This window comes from Protopterus annectens, chromosome 13.part0 (genome assembly GCF_019279795.1).
Source record: "Protopterus annectens isolate FY-2018-M chromosome 13.part0, PAN1.0, whole genome shotgun sequence".
NCBI classification, from domain to species: Eukaryota; Metazoa; Chordata; order Ceratodontiformes; family Protopteridae; genus Protopterus; species Protopterus annectens.
In genome coordinates this window covers 56,677,057-56,693,895 of record NC_056747.1, presented here as the reverse complement: position 1 = coordinate 56,693,895, position 16,839 = coordinate 56,677,057, and the positions used below count along the sequence as shown (strand labels likewise).

Below are 16,839 nucleotides of genomic sequence, written 5' to 3'. Positions count from 1 at the left end.
ACACTACAGGAATAGAAAGAATGAGAAAAACACGAAGTGTACCACCATAATGCACAATCCAACACAATGTGATAAAGCAAAGTACAATATTACTTGTAAATCTATAAGAAAACTAATTACATTGAACTTCCAAGATGGATGCACACTAATAAACACATTTACTTCAACTCTGCCAGTGTGGAAAAAGAAACTGTGAGATAACAGCAAGTAACTCTGCAAATGTTAGTATAGTCAGTTACTGGCTAGTAAGTATAATGCCTGGATGTTAACAAACTCAGAGAGCATGAAGGAAAATCAACTAGAAAAGGTGAAGAGAATACACTAACTGGGGAGAATCCTACAGCTGTGTAAAATGTTGTTCAAGCTCTAGCTTTGGTACAAGAGGTCAGTTCCAATAATCTAGAGGAAAGAATAAGCCAAATGTGCTAAATCTAATTAAAATAAATTAAACTCCAAAGGAGTATATCAACAGATAATCAAAGCAGGCAACGACAAACTAATAATCCAAACAAGAGGTAGGAACCATGACACAGCACGACCAAATAAAACAGTTTAATCAGATTAAGCTCTTTTCGTTTGTTATCATATATATGTCAACAGATAACAAACGGCTGGAAAAAAATAGAAGAAGCTTTAAACTGCTATTCAGGTGAACTGATGTAACTGCAAAAATCAGAGGTAGAGATGAAGAAAAGGCTGGCTGAGTATGAGACTGATCAAGAAGAGATGTTTTAAAAATGGTAGAGTTAGAGGACAGAACTTGCAGGCTAAACTTGAGATTTTCTGCTGTACCAGAGAAACTGGAAAGAGCAGTCTGTATTAATTTTATGAAAGCACAAATAAGCAACTGGACTGGTATTACACAACAGGATTTATTAATTGAAAGAGTACATCACGTGTATGCTCCTAACCTGACCATGAGAAAGCAGGCTCAACTTGTATTATTAAAGGCGCATTTATACTGACAAAACCATGGCAGAAAGGCAAAGTATTAAAATTTGGAGACAGTAAAGTGTTTGTGGAAAATCATTATTCACAGTACAAGCAGAAAATAAGCACATTTATCTCAGCAGTCAGGAAATGTTGAGAAACAGGTGTGACATTCAAGTTGCTATTTCCAGCTTTCTTCAGAATATTTTTTCCTGGAGGATCAAAGTAATTTTTTATGTAGAACATGATAAGGAAGAAATACAAGTTTGTCCAACAAAAAGTGAGCCAACAAACAGAGGGGGGTTCTACTTCTTATTCTTCTGATAATAAAGCTCATGGAGAGACTTTGCCAGTGAAAACTTTAACAATATTCCAAAAAAAAAAGGTTTGGGAGACAGAAGAAAGAACAGGAACTAACTAGAAGAATTCGGAGTACCTTGAACTTGAGCTAGAGTCTGGAGTTGGGAGATGGAGATGAACAGGAAAAAGACCAACAACACTGAAATTAGTGAATAAATATGAGATTATACAGCATTAATCATGTTTAAGAAATATGGCTTCAAAAGGCAAAGTGGAAAGATTGGACTTTTGTTGATTTTGTTAAACTTGTGGGGGAATGAAACACGTATACCCAACTTCATGTCATTAATGCTGGGTAGAACACTGAAAGACAAGGAAACAAAAGTAACTATAAGTAAAGCAATATTTGTTCTTAACAGTATTTGCATAAAACATTTCATGATATAAATTGCATATTATATACTAAAGTATTTCAATTACTGTTGTATGTTATAAAGACACTAAAGTAAACAAGTGCCTTTTTTCTCCTTTTTTAGTTTTAAGAAATGTAGCCATTATAATATAAAAAGAGAAGAAATGCTGGGCAAAAGCATGTTTAAGTTAATACGCTTTAATATTGGGTTGTTGAGATGGGAATGGGGTATAAAAGTGCACAGATTATAATATAAGTAGAGTTGATATGTTTTCTCTTACTTTTGCATAGGTGAATGTCGGATTAAGGCCTTTGGCTTAATCTCGTAACAATGTTTTTGTGTAAGCAAGTAAATAAGAGAACACTGAATGTGATAAAAAGTTTTTCTTTAGCAAGTAAATATTCAATGTGAATTGAGAAGCCTGTGGCTAAGGGCAGCTGTACATTCTGTACTTATGTTTCAATAGACATAAGCTGACTATAGGGGAAAGCAATAAAAACCAGAGCATTTTGAAGGCTAAAAGTTAATGTTTTCTGAACACATATAAGCTATTTTTCACATCTGGGTGGGGATTCAAAGCTAAGACAAGAACAGACAGCAATTAGTGTAAGTAGTACAACAGGCTGTAACATGCATCTTAGCATGGATAATCTTAATTATAGGTTAGGTAATGCCAGTGTGTGCAGCTGTCAGTTTGGGGCAGTTTTTTTCCTATCAGGAGGGTTAAACTTCATTATTTGAAGATGTACATAATTTGTGTGTTTGTTTTATGTTGATAGGTTATAGAGGTGTTCTGCAGTGTGTTTTTTTTGTTTTAACTATGATGTTTGCAGATGACATTATGATATGTAGTGAGAGTAGGGAACAGGTTGAGGAGACCCATGCTCTAGAGAGGAGAGGAATGAAGGTCATCTGAACTAAGATGGACTATATGTGTGTGAATGAAAGGGAGGATAGAGGAATGGTGAGGATGCAGGGAGTAGAGATGGCAAAGGTGGACGAGTTTAAATACTTGGGATCAGCAGTTCAGTGTAATGGCGAGTGTGGAAGAGAGGTGAAAAAGAGAGTACAGGCAGGGTGGAGTAGGTGGAGAAGAGTGTCAGGAGTTATTTGTGACAGACGAGTACCAGTAAGAGTGAAAGGGAAGGTCTACAAAAGGGTAATGATACCAGCTATGTTATATGGGTTGGAGACAGTGGCACTGACAAAAAGGCAGGAGTCTGAGCTGGATGTGGCAGAGTTAAAGATGTTAAGATTTGCACTGGGTGTGACGAGGGTAGACAGGATTAGGCATAAGTATATTAGAGGGTCAGCTCAGGTTAGACAGTTTGGAGACAAAGCCAGAGAGGCGAGATTGTGTTGGTTTGGACATGTGCTGAGGAGGGATGCTGGGTATATTGAGAAAAGGATGCTAAGGATGAAGCTGTCAGGTAAGAGGAAAAGAGGAAGGCCTAAGATAAGGTTTATGGATGTGGTTAGAGAGGACATGCAGGTGGTTGGTGTGACAGAACAAGATGCAGAGGACAGGATGAAATGGAAACAGGTGATCCGCTGTGGAGACCCCTAACCAGGAAAAGCTGAAAGAAGAAGAAGAAGATTAAAACTAAAAGTCTTATAAAATATGACATGGGTTCAAACTGAAATAATAAGAAATAACTACATAACATATCAACCTGCCAAGCATTAGTAGGTGCATGTAGCACTAAAGCTGGAAGTGGACATTTTTAAAAACTGTTGTATATAATAGGTAGGAATAATAACTTCTTTTCATAATGGCTACTCTATCCATATTATCTTAGAGCATGAATAGCCTCACAGGTATAGACAGAATTAAAAGACTATTGAATTATATTAAGAAATGGACAGTGCAAATAGTAATCCAACAGGAGACACAGTTGGAAAGAAGTGGGCTTGTGAATTTGATAAAGAAAGGACTTTAGGACTGAGTATCAGGGACAAAGGAAAAGGGAAGTACTTATACTAATTGCACAGGAGATCAAATAATGATAAAAGAGGGGATAAAATATAATAATGATAGAATTGTGGTAGTAGGGGGCTACTAGCAAATGATGTTGATTATGCAGACATATTTATATTTCACTTGAAAACTGCTATTATGGACCTTAAGAAAATTTTGGAGAAATCAGCTTTCAGCAAGGACTGTTTCTTATATGTAGGACTAGTATTTTAATCTGCAGTATTGAGGATGTATATAGGGGACCTAGAAGGGAAAATTTAACAAAAGAGGATAGATTGCTGAAGAAATCTATGAAAATATTTGGTATGGAAGATGTGAATTTGGTAGTAGAAACCTGAAGAGAATTTACATAATATTCCCTAAGGTACAATAAGTGGGCTAGAATAGACAGAAATTGCATTTCTCAGGAATATTAAATCATTGATACACATCCAATACCTATTTCAGATTATGTGCCAATAAAAACTAAAAGAAAATTGTAGGGTGACAAACTAAAAAATAAAAATACTGGCTTTTCCCACCTATCTGTTAAAAAGGGAGAAATTTAAGGAATGGATAATGAAAGTTATTCAAGAGTTATTAGGAAATATAGAAATTTCTTCAGAAATTATAGCTAGTGAGTGGGATAAAGTGAAAGTGAAGTTTAAAAACAGTAAATAAATAAAAGACAAAATATATGGTTAAGAAGTAAAATGAACTATTTAGAGGGTCTGACAAAGGATATAGTACTGAAGAATAAGGGAAATCTCACAGAACAAGTGATGCAACTACAGAGTGCTAAAGATAAAAAAAGAGCATATCTGGATAATATGCATGAGTGTAGAGTGATTGCTGTTAAGCAACGCTTTTGTAATAACTCCAAAGCACAAAAACTTTTAACACAACAACTTAGGAACAAAAAGTAGAAAGACTTGTTGCCAAGCTTAAGGAGCCTTTAACAAGACAAAATAACCAGATATCTTGTCATATATTTCATCATTGTATGAAAATTTGTATAAAGCAAAAAATGTGGAAATCAAGATAGAACACAAATGGAAATATGGAAGTTTTGAGTATGCCAAGGTTAGAGGTAGATGAGGCTCAACAATTAACAATTAAGATAGGAAGACATGAGATAAAAACAGTGATTAATCTGCAGGAAAGTCTCCAGGAATAGACACTATTCCTGTGGAAGTTTGGAAGATAGGCAGTTAGAATGTAATAAACACCTGGAAGGTTTTGTTTAATAGTATAAGGAGGGGAAACACCAACATGTTGAAATAAAGCTGTAGTGGCTGTAATACCTAAAAATGATAAAGACCCATCAGGCCCAGCTTCATATAGGCCCGTTTTAAGTTTAAGCCATGAATTTAAAGTGTTTTTATCAATAATAGCTAAAAGAATGGTAAAGGTGTTGCCAAAATTGATAGATATGGATCATTATGGATTTGTGGAAGGGAGGCAAACATTTGACACCATTAATAGAACAATCATGATCCAGAGGGAAGCAGAATGAAAGAAAATATCGCTATTATTGGTGGATCCTGATTCAGAAAAAACAGTCGACAGAGTAAGCTGGGATTTTATGAGTAGGGCAATGGAAGCATGTGCATTGCATGACACAATTATAAGGTTAATTATGAGGATATATGACGGATTGGAGGCAAACAATTAAAGTGGGAAAGCTCCTGTCTGACAACTTGTGTCTGAAGAGAGGAAACAGGTAGAGGAGTTCTCTTTCACCTTTGTTATTTGCTTTATAGTTAGAGCAATTGTCAAAGAAAATAAGGGTCTCAGAAGTTCAAAGATATAGTTAATATGGTAACCAAAAACAGTTGGCTTTATTTGTAGGTGATATTATTTTCTACTTGAGAAAACCAGAAAAGGACATCTGAGTGTTGTGGAACATCTTGAGACAGTTTCAAGTCTTTTTGGGATATAAAATTAATGAAAACTATGCACTCACACATGACTTGGCCAAGCAATACTTATATTTATGGGAACACTATAAAATGAAATATTCAGGAAATGGATTAAAATGGATTCTGTTATGGCTGGTTAGGATACGTGAGAAGAGACTAAACAAAAATTATATAAAAACTGAGAAAGTAGAAACACTTTCTTAGCAATATACAAGCAGTGAAAATGTTTTTAGTTTATTTTGTTTTATATATAGCTCAGGCTTATTTTTATCAACCAGAGGAGAAGTTATAGAGAATAATTAATAAAGAGTTCAAGGAATTTTATCTGGAAGGGGAAGAGGGCAAGAGTCAAATGGGATATTTCCAATAACAGAAGGTGGTATAGGATTACCTGAAGGGTTATTTTAGAGGTACACAGTTAAGTCTCATACATAATACAAGCAGAAAGCTATAATCCAAAGTGGAAAGGTATGGTTGCTGATGAAACAGGGAAATTCAAGATATAAGGAGAGAGTGAAATTTTGAATGCAGATCCTTAAGGAAAATAACAACAGCCATATATGATATCATATTCATAAAATAGCAGAAAGCATTCTGAGAACAAAGCCAATATGAGAATGGAGAAAGTAGATTTTGCCAGTAGGGATGACTACAATTAGGGGTACCGAGAATAGGTAAGAGGGGGCTGGAATTTATTATAGAAAACTGGCAAAGGAATTAAAGTAGTTACAGCAAATAACTTGAGAGAACCTAATACAATGGGAAGAGGTCAAGAAGACATTTGGACTGCAGGCTAGAGACTGCCTTCCCTATCAGAGATTGATATAAGAATATAGACAAAGAAAAATTGGAAAGGGGAATCCTAAGTGAAACACCTGCACTGGTAGAGTTTTTAGTTGAATCTAGAACAGAAGCTACTGTTAAAAGGGGAAAGTTAGTATGGCATATCAAATATTGAATGATAACTAAATAAATCAATCAGAGTAGGTTAGAAAAAATTGGGAAGAGAGACTGGGTAAGGAAATTAGAAGAAACCAATATGGAGACATATGTATGGCTCCCAAATATGCAAGAAAGTCCAGAAAATGTAGGATTTTTCCTTGTAAGTGTTTGCATAGGTATTTTAATACCCCAAACAGACTTCAAAGAATTTTTCCTCAGGTAGATCGTAAATGTTAGAGGTATGACGGGGAAGAAAGAGGTAACTGGAACATATGTCTTGGGAGTGTAATGAGTTGGCAGTCTTTAAAAATTCCCTACAGAGTACTCTGTCAGAAATATCGGTGAACAAATGGGTGTAACTGAAGGCATTATTTTTTTATTTTTTTGTTTATTTATTTTGCTGGGATACAATATATGAATTGCCTACACATAGTAAGGCCTTGTGAAGTGTAATTGTGGTGGCTGCCAAAAAGTAATTACTAGAAAATGAAAATCCGAGTGTAACCCAACTGTATTTGAAGTACCAGATACTGTAACATTTCTAAATGAACAGGAAGAGGTATCGTTAGAAATGGTAGGAGCAAATTACATAGTAAAAATGAAATTATGGGAATTATACAGTCAAAATGATGTTTTATATTTTGGAGAAAGGAGTGAGATTTAAGGGAGGGCAGGAACTGAGTAATTTATGTAATTCTGGATTGATGATAGCTATACAAAAATAAAAAAAAACATATGTGATGTATAATGTTCGTAACTAAGAATATGTTAATATGATTTGTTTTTTTTTTTATATAAATTTATTTTTGCCTGTGTCTTAAGAGATAATTCAGTAAAGGTGCTAAAAAGGTGCTGAAAGAAAACTAATAGCACTGATCAAAAATCCTTAACTTTCATTCTTATCAGAGTTATAACTGATAAAATATACTGGAGAATATCATTATATCAACTACAATTAGATCACTTTTCTAGACCACTTTTAGATAAAGTGATAAACCGCTTGACTGCAACCCATATATATCAGTTTATCTATCTATCTATATATATATATATATATATATATATATATATATATATATATATATATATGTATATATTTATATATATGTATATAGGTTTACTATCAAAATTTAGATCAGCACTTACATGAAGCTGGGAAGGTCGAAAGGCTGTTTTCAAGTTTTTGTAATGCCGATCTGGAAAATGTTCGATTCCACATTAGCGAATTTTAGTGTGCACTCGCTAATGTAGAATCAACATTCTGATAACAGATTGCACTACAGTGGAGATCGGGAAATGTACCCTTTTCTCAATGTAGTGCTACCTCAGAGTTGGAATATACAATATGTAGGGTGTGTGGGGGGGGGGTGTAGGGGGCTTGACCACTGCAAAAACATTACCAGTAACACAGACTTTAGACATTGGAACTTCCTGTGTTCAAATGTCAATTCCGCTTTACCATTTCCTAAATTTTGATACTTCATTGTTACTAATTTCGGCAAACTGGTTCGATCAAAAAGTGGAAAATTGTTTTGATTTTCCACATTTTGATAGTAAACCATGTATACATATATCAATCTATATTTATCTATCTATCTATGTGTGTGTGTATATATATATATATATATATAAATATATATATATATATATATATATATACACACATATATATATATATATATATATATATATATATATATATATATATATATATGTGTGTGTGTGTATATATATATATATATATATATATATATATATATATATATATATATAAGGATCTCGTACTATTGCACAAAATCCTACCTAACCGAAACCAAAACAACAGAATACACTTTAGCAAAAGTGCTTTTCACCGAAAAAGCACCTTCGCTAAACTGTGCAAAAAAAATATATAACAAAAAAAAAAAAACGTATTACTCACGTTAATCGAGGAGGGCAAGCCCCCCTGTACCCCATGTGGGGGGCACCCCTACTTTTATATTTTCACTCCAAGAATGCACTACAGTGGGGAAGAGGCAATATTCCCTTATCCCCACTGTACTATGATCCCAACAACGGCCATTCCCCCAGGTTTGGCACACTTTCACAAAAGTGCTTTTTTGGTGAAAAGCACTTTCGTAAAAGTGTGCTTGGCCGTTTCACATTCCTTGAAATGGCTGTTCAATGAATATATATATATATATATATATATATATATATATATATATATATATATATATATATAAATATATACACACACACACACACACACACACAAATATATATATATAAATATATATATATATATATATATATATATACACAAATATACACACACATATATATATATATATATATATATATATATATATATATATAAATATATACACACACACACACAAATATATATATATATATATATATATATATATATATATATATATATATATGTGCTTCTGCAATTTGTCAGATGCTGTTTCTTTATCAAATGCAGGGGGTGTGGTTTAATGTTGATGGTAAGGATAGCTGAACTGTGTAAGTATCGATGGTATGTAATGCTGAGACAGGTAAAGGAGGGGTGAGAGTGTTTGTGCATGTGTATGTGAGTTAGGGTTATTGTCGGGGGATGAGTGTAGGATAGTTGTTGTATGTTTGTGTAGTTTAGGGTTGGGGTTGGGGTGAGATTAGGGAATAGATATAGCGTTGTTTGTGTTTGTGAATTCTTGTGTGTCCAATTGTATCTTTTGTAGTGGCAATGTTACAGGAAGGTTTTTATGAAGGTAGGGTGTAGGGTTAGGGTTGAGAAAAGGTGCGCCATTAAGGTTAGGGTTAGCACCTATTACTAAGGTGATGCAGGGACATATGGATAAGTGTATATTCTAGGTATACTCAAAAAGCCAAATGCAGTGCTGCTATCAGTTGAGGCAGGAGACTCACGTAAACATAAAAGAGAGCAATCCAAATCCAAGTGTGTGACCCTCCAGTGGCAATGAAACGAAAAGCAGAGATTCAAAGGAACTTCAAATAAGATGCATTCATAAAAAATAATAAAGTTTATTCCAATGAGTGAGCGCTTTCGCCAAAGGGTGCTTCAGACGGTTAAAACAATGAATAAAACTGTTTGAATCATTTTTAAACCATCCTTAAGCTTCCTATTGGACATTACAAATTGATATGTCACATGTTATCTTGTCTTAAAGGAACAGATACTCAAAAAGTTAACATAGTTAAATGCAACAATATTTAGAAGGAATACTTCCATCCAAATATACAATTAATGATCAGAATGTCCATGCAAATAAGTAAAAATATGCATATACCCTGATACATTCTAAAAATAAAAGGAGCATTGTGCTTGGTCCTATATCATTCTACAATCATTAAAAACTGTTGCTACATTCATTAAAACCCTGAACATTCTCTCTCCTCATGGTGTTAAAAACATTAAAATCCTTAGATAAACAGCAAGTTTTATCGCGTTTCAATATCTAGCATCTCTACTAAGATAGTGGTGTGTCGAATGCAACTTTGCATATATCAGGTTAAAAATTAATATAGCGAGAACTCTGTACTAAAAATGTAAGCGTACCTTTACCACAAAACAACATAGCGAATATAATGTATTTCGCGATGTGCCTCATCAAGGAGTCAGACCTCATCATATCGGTGAAAGGCTGTTGTCCAAGATTAAAAATTCCACAAATAGGAACCTCTTAGATTCCACATAAAACAAACTGTTTACAAGTTGTAAAGTGCCGTGTGCTGTAGGAACTCTGAATGCAATTGAGTACAACCTAACTTCATGCGCTATGGTAACTCAACGTGCGGTGAGCACGTTCTAAGCATCTAAGTACTGAACAACAGAAACAATGTTTAAATTTCTAAGAAAAAGGTGAGCCTATATCTGTGCTGTCCTGTGCCTAAAATAGACAGTATTTGTAAGCACGATTATGCCCTAGAAGCATATATTAATCACAAAGTGTCACTATTTAAAACAATGAAACGTGTACATATTAATGAGTACACTTATTAAAGTGTTCGCTGAACATGGCAGAGATGGCATTAACTAATACAAAATAAAAAGATAAAAACAGATAAATAGTGGAATGCTAGGCGTAACACATAAAAATTGACACAATAAAGCTTGAAATTAGCACAAAGCACACATATAATAATACCTAAGTATAAAGCTCCATAGATGATAGGGTCCCTAACTAGTAAAAAAGCAACTACTTCCATGTACATAGTTGGTGCTAAATATAACAACATTCTAAGTTAAAAAGTTAGGGACCCTATCATCTATGGAGCTTTATGCTAATTTCAAGCTTTATTGTGTCAATTTTTATGTGTTACGCCTAGCATTCCACTATTTATCTGTTTTTATCTTTTTATTTTGTATTAGTTAATGCCATCTCTGCCATGTTCAGCGAACACTTTAATAAGTGTACTCATTAATATGTACACGTTTCATTGTTTTAAATAGTGACACTTTGTGATTAATATATGCTTCTAGGGCATAATCGTGCTTACAAATACTGTCTATTTTAGGCACAGGACAGCACGAATATAGGCTCACCTTTTTCTTAGAAATTTAAACATTGTTTCTGTTGTTCAGTACTTAGATGCTTAGAACGTGCTCACCGCACGCTGAGTTACCATAGCGCATGAAGTTAGGTTGTACTCAATTGCATTCAGAGTTCCTACAGCACACGGCACTTTACAACTTGTAAACAGTTTGTTTTACGTGGAATCTAAGAGGTTCCTATTTGTGGAATTTTTAATCTTGGACAACAGCCTTTCACCGATATGATGAGGTCTGACTCTTGATGAGGCACATCGAAATACATTATATTCGCTATGTTGTTTTGTGGTAAAGGTACGCTACATTTTTAGTACAGAGTTCTCGCTATATTAATTTTTAACCTGATATATGCAAAGTTGCATTCGACACACCACTATCTTAGTAGAGATGCTAGATATTGAAACGCGATAAAACTTGCTGTTTATCTAAGGATTTTAATGTTTTTAACACCATGAGGAGAGAGAATGTTCAGGGTTTTTAATGAATGTAGCAACAGTTTTTTAATGATTGTAGAATGATATAGGACCAAGCACAATGCTCCTTTTATTTTTTAGAATGTATCAGGGTATATGCATATTTTTTACATGGACATTCTGATCATTAATTGTATATTTGGATGGAAGTATTCCTTCTAAATATTGTTGCATTTAACTATGTTAACTTTTTTGTGTATCTGTTCCTTTAAGACAAGATAACATGTGACATATCAATTTGTAATGTCCAATAGGAAGCTTAAGGATGGTTTAAAAATGATTCAAACAGTTTTATTCATTGTTTTAAGAGTCTGAAGAAGCCTTTGGCTTAGCTCACTCATTGGTATAAACTTTATTATTTTTTATGAATGCATCTTATTTGAAGTTCCTTTGAATCTCTGCTTTTCGTTTCATTGCCACTGGAGGGTCACACACTTGGATTTGGATATATTCTAGGTATAAATATATATGTATACATATGATGCAGATATATATATATATATATATATATATATAAATATATATATATATATATATATATATATAATTTGTTAAATGTAGCTTCTCTAACAGAGCTATCATTCTGGGCAATATTACCTTCTCTAAGTAAATATGGTTTGCCCACACTAGGCCTTTCAGCTCTAACATACTCTGCTTTCTCAGTTAACAAACCCCTATTATAACCTCTTGCCAAAAAGTCCTGTGCCATAGTATTAATCTCAGCTGCAAACCTCTCTTCAGTAGTATTTAGCCTGCTGGCTCTCAAGAATTGACTTTTTACTACACCTTTATAAATGTGGGTGGGGTGCACACTGGAATTATGTACATACCTAGTTGCTTGTACCTATTTTCTATATATAGATGTATGAATTCTACCATTAATATTCATCTGTTTAACATCCAAAAAAGTGATTTCCTCTACTGAACAAGACATTTCAAACTTAAGGAAGTTGATGCTATTCTGTAGAAGTTCAACAAAAAGCTCCAATGCCTCCCTACTCCCTTTCCAAAATACTATGTCATCTACAAAACGTTTGTTAATGCATTAAAGCACTAGTATACTATTCATTTTTATTGGAATCAAAAATAGTATATTTTTCCCATCTAGCCAATACTATGCTACCATAGCTATTGGCTACGGGTGTGTATAGGGTATATGATGAAATACAATAGACATTCTAGACAGATTCAGTCCATTATTAAAAGAAATTGGACAGTTCTTAGTTCTGACGCTAATGTTAAGAAAATAGTAGGAGAAAAGCCTCGTTTTGTATATAAAAAAGAGAAGAATCTTAAACAAGTTCTCTGTTAAAAAGATTTTAGTAAAATGAAGAGCTATATAGATTTAACAATGGGACAGTTCCTTGTTATAATTGCATTTTCTGTAAGTTCATTAATATGGAAACAGAATTTATACATCCCATAACACAAGTTAATTTTATTATTAAGGCATTTGGAATGTGCAATAGTAAAAAATTAGTTTATTTAGCTAATTGTGAGAAATGTTTGTTTTTATATTGGAAAAAACAACTGTAAATTTAAGGAGAGAATTGCCTCCCATTTATCTGATATAATAAGGGGGGTTGAAACAAATGCACTTAGTAAGCATATTTTACATTGTGGAAATGAGCATGTCTTTAAATTCAGGATATTGCAGAGAGTTTTCAAGAATAGGGGGGGGGGCATTGTGAATGCCACAGAGAGAGCAGAATATAAATGGATACACTTTTTTAGATCTGATGTTTACCCAGGGCTTAATAAAGCTAACAGTATTAAACCCACTTTGAAACTGAGACAAGCATATGTCAGTGGGAATACTATATTTGTTTTATGAAGTTCTTCTGGCTGTGATGAAGCATTTCAGCACATTATTAAGTTGATTTTAGTGAAACTTTTTACAAATTGATTAATTATATAATGTGTTTATGAGTTATGTTATGTGATTGGCTGGTGTTGTATATTTATTCTGTGGTTTTAATGTATTGATTCATTCTTGAAAAAGAGTTCATCTTGAAAGCTTGATGTAATAAACCCTGTTTTATATGGATGGTCGTGCTGTGCCTTTTGTTACTGGATTTAACTTTGTGTTGGTTCATCAGTATGTCTAGCTGTTCTACACATGTTTTTTGGACTTCAGTTGGGTAATACCAAATTGGCATAACTATTGGGATAAGGGTATGCCCATAGCAACATCCCATTTTTACCAGTATACACTCTTTTCAAAAATAAACACATTATTGTGCAAAACCAGATCTAAAAGACAGCATGTAAGCTCAGTCTTATCATAATCAAATTCACTGCTAGCCTCTAAAAAATGTTTATGTGATACTATTCCATAGTTATTAGGTACGACTGTAAAGAGGCTATGAACATCAAGCGTGACCATTCCCTGCTGGACTTCATTCCCCATCGTATTCACATGATCAGATAAAATATTCAAAAAATGTCCAGTACGTTTAATAATTGTCCGTGTTTGTAGCACCACGTTCTTGAATAGCTGTTCTTTGTAAATCAATAATAGCTCAGTTGCCTAACCATTTCCTGAAATGATGGGGTGCATTGGAATATTACTGTAATCGAAATACTAGGATGTTCTACAATGAAATGAGATTCACCATGCACCATTTCCTCATGAATATTCATTTTCTGGATGTAAGTGTCTCTGTGGATGAGAATGTCATTGTCAGCACTGGACTTTATAGAAAGGAATGCCAAAAAATAACCTCTTAAATAGAAGCAGTATGCATCCCCAATATATTTTCTAGAATATGATAAAAAATCAAATTCTCAGATTTTCTAGATTGTGTACTAGAGATGAGGACTATCTTTACCTGTGAATAAATTGGTGGCAGAATTTCAAGATAGAGGTTATAAACTTAAGGAGATAGATAAAGAAATGGTACTAAGGCAAAGCCGCGTCGCTGGAAATTATTCTGTTCCAAAATGGAAATAGAATCTCACTCTGTCCATAATAAACTCAAATAAAAGAAAAAAAAAACATCATATATGGCTGCTTCTACTGTAGTTAAACTTTACTCTAAAGGAGGAAGTGACAACAGGATGTTACTCCAGGAAGTCACATGACAACTGTGCCTCTTGAAGATTAGACATTTATTCACTTTCTCTGCCAGATGGTGTTGCATGATCGGCTGTTATCAGCTTGTGCCAGCCTTTCTTCCACATAAAAGAGCAGGTACTTTGTCTGACCATATTTTCTTTTCCCAGATATTTGTTGCATTTGACTGATTTGGTTGACCTATTGTACCTCTTCAGCAGGGTTGCTGTTCATTGTTGAGTATTCCTCTCTTAATCTGGTATTTCAAAATGGGGGCCATACAGTCATTATGAAATTTCTCTGATGTGTCCATTGGGAGGGCTATCAGAGGGGCCATTCCAGCATGTTAATGTGGTCAGTTTTTTTTTCTGAGTCTAATCTGTATGTGTTTATTCTGCTCATTTGTTGGGTGCTTAACTGTATTATTTCTGCTGATAAATTTTGTAAAGTTTAGTGGCTGCATTTAATTTGCTTGTGTGCAAAGACTGCTCCTGTATGACTTTTTTTTTTCTTTTCTATTACTTATCCCATCCCCTCACATACTGCTGCTGACTATCTGGCTTCCACTGTGACTGCATCCATTCACTGTCCATTATCACTGTGAGAGACTGTCATGGTACCAACAACCATCATCCGTACAACCATGAGAGTGATTACCAGGGTGAGAATCTGTTGTGGTACCAACAGCCATCATCCGTACAACCGTGAGAGTGATTACCAGGGTGAGAGTCTGTCGTGGTACCAACAGCCATCATCTGTACAACCATGAGAGTGTTTTTTTTTTTTTTTCGTTTTCCTTTCCTAACCCTTCTTCTGGTGGCTGGTGTGCATCTTTGCAGATGCAAGGCTCTGCTGTGCCTACATTCCTGTAAACATATCATGAAGGCTACCATGTAGATATGGTTAGGCAGAGCCAAGCACATACCCCAAGTCCCCACATGCACCTTTCCTTTTACTAGGAGTCAGAACTGCAGGGGACCAAGCCATCTTCCTCCTCCCGTGATATGTGAAGTGAATTCAGTCATTCTCGTCCACCCAACTTTCACTCCTGCAGTGTCCTCATTGCCAGTTAATCCCATATCTTCTGGTTTGCAGTTATGGGTTTCTCTCTTTCCATCATGGAGCCAAGCAGCAGTATGTGTTCTTTTCAAATAAGAATTAACCACAAAGATAGTAAATAATGCAAGCATATTTTTATTGTTTCTCCAAACAGCTTCTTGCACTGTACGAGATGCCACAGGAAACGTGACAGATGCTGCATTACCAGATACCCTAGAGTGCCACAAATCAGCCTGTTTCCTAGGATATAACTTTTCAAGTTGTGAAGAAAGGCCATGTGACTATGGCCTAATAAATAACTTTCAGGTTGGCTGGCTGTTCATTGAGCTGATAAAGTTTGGTACTGTATAGAGGAAATAGTTTGGTTACTACAGACTTTCTACATTTTTCACCAGGTGATGACCATGGTGTCTGCCTTTGGCCCTCTCATCACGGCAGGCATATTTTCAGCCACTTTGTCATCCGCCTTAGCTTCATTGGTCAGTGCACCAAAGGTGTTTCAGGTAAGAGCATTTTGGGACTCTAATTGTTATTGTTGCCTGTCTGTTCAATAAAACAAAATAAAAATAAATTTGTAATTTGTAACTGCTTTTCAAAGTGGCTTCTGCTGGAACATGCCTGTTAGAAATCTTTTATTGTACATGAAACATTGCAATTATACTGCCGAATGAAGAAAAACAGCTTTATTAAACACCATTCTGATGTAGGAACGGTGTATAATATAGTTTTTAAGCACTTTTATGTTGTAGCTGCCAGAGAACAAATTTGGAAGTTGAAACAGGTTTAAAAGTTGTAATACAATTTATGCTGCTACATGGGAAAAAGCATGGCAGACTGAATTGTCTAACAGCTTTTAAAGCTTTTGGTTCATCTCATATGCTCTTCACTTCTAGTTGCGGTCTGTATAATTGTGCTCCTACTCTTTTTTCTGTAATTCCTAGTATATCAAAACAGCTAATGCTCCATGTGCTACAAAGACTTATGATCAAGTTTCTTTAATCATAACCTCCAGCTATGTATGTATGTTCTCAAAATAAAAAGTACTTTTAGTCCAGCCCAATAGAGCATTACTGTGCCCCAGACAATCCAAGTTCAACTGATGGCATAGGAACTTGGGGGACGAGATGCGGGATTGGATAGGAGTGAGTGAGTGAGTCAGTGAGTGATGCTAGCATGTCCATACTTGGAAGAGGGAGTGCTGCCTAGTCACACTGCAACACCAGCATC

At 34.7% G+C, this 16,839-nt stretch overlaps 1 protein-coding gene across 1 annotated transcript in view; it reads left to right on the top strand.

Moving 5' to 3' along the window:
• The window catches only part of LOC122787830 (solute carrier family 12 member 2-like), a 1,020,929-nt gene that overhangs the window by 333,432 nt on the left and 670,658 nt on the right, over window positions 1–16,839 (top strand). Inside the window, exons 10-11 of the mRNA XM_044054742.1 lie at window positions 15,767–15,918; window positions 16,008–16,115. Of these exons, the coding sequence (XP_043910677.1) occupies window positions 15,767–15,918; window positions 16,008–16,115 (260 nt within the window). The remainder of the gene's footprint in view (window positions 1–15,766; window positions 15,919–16,007; window positions 16,116–16,839) is intronic.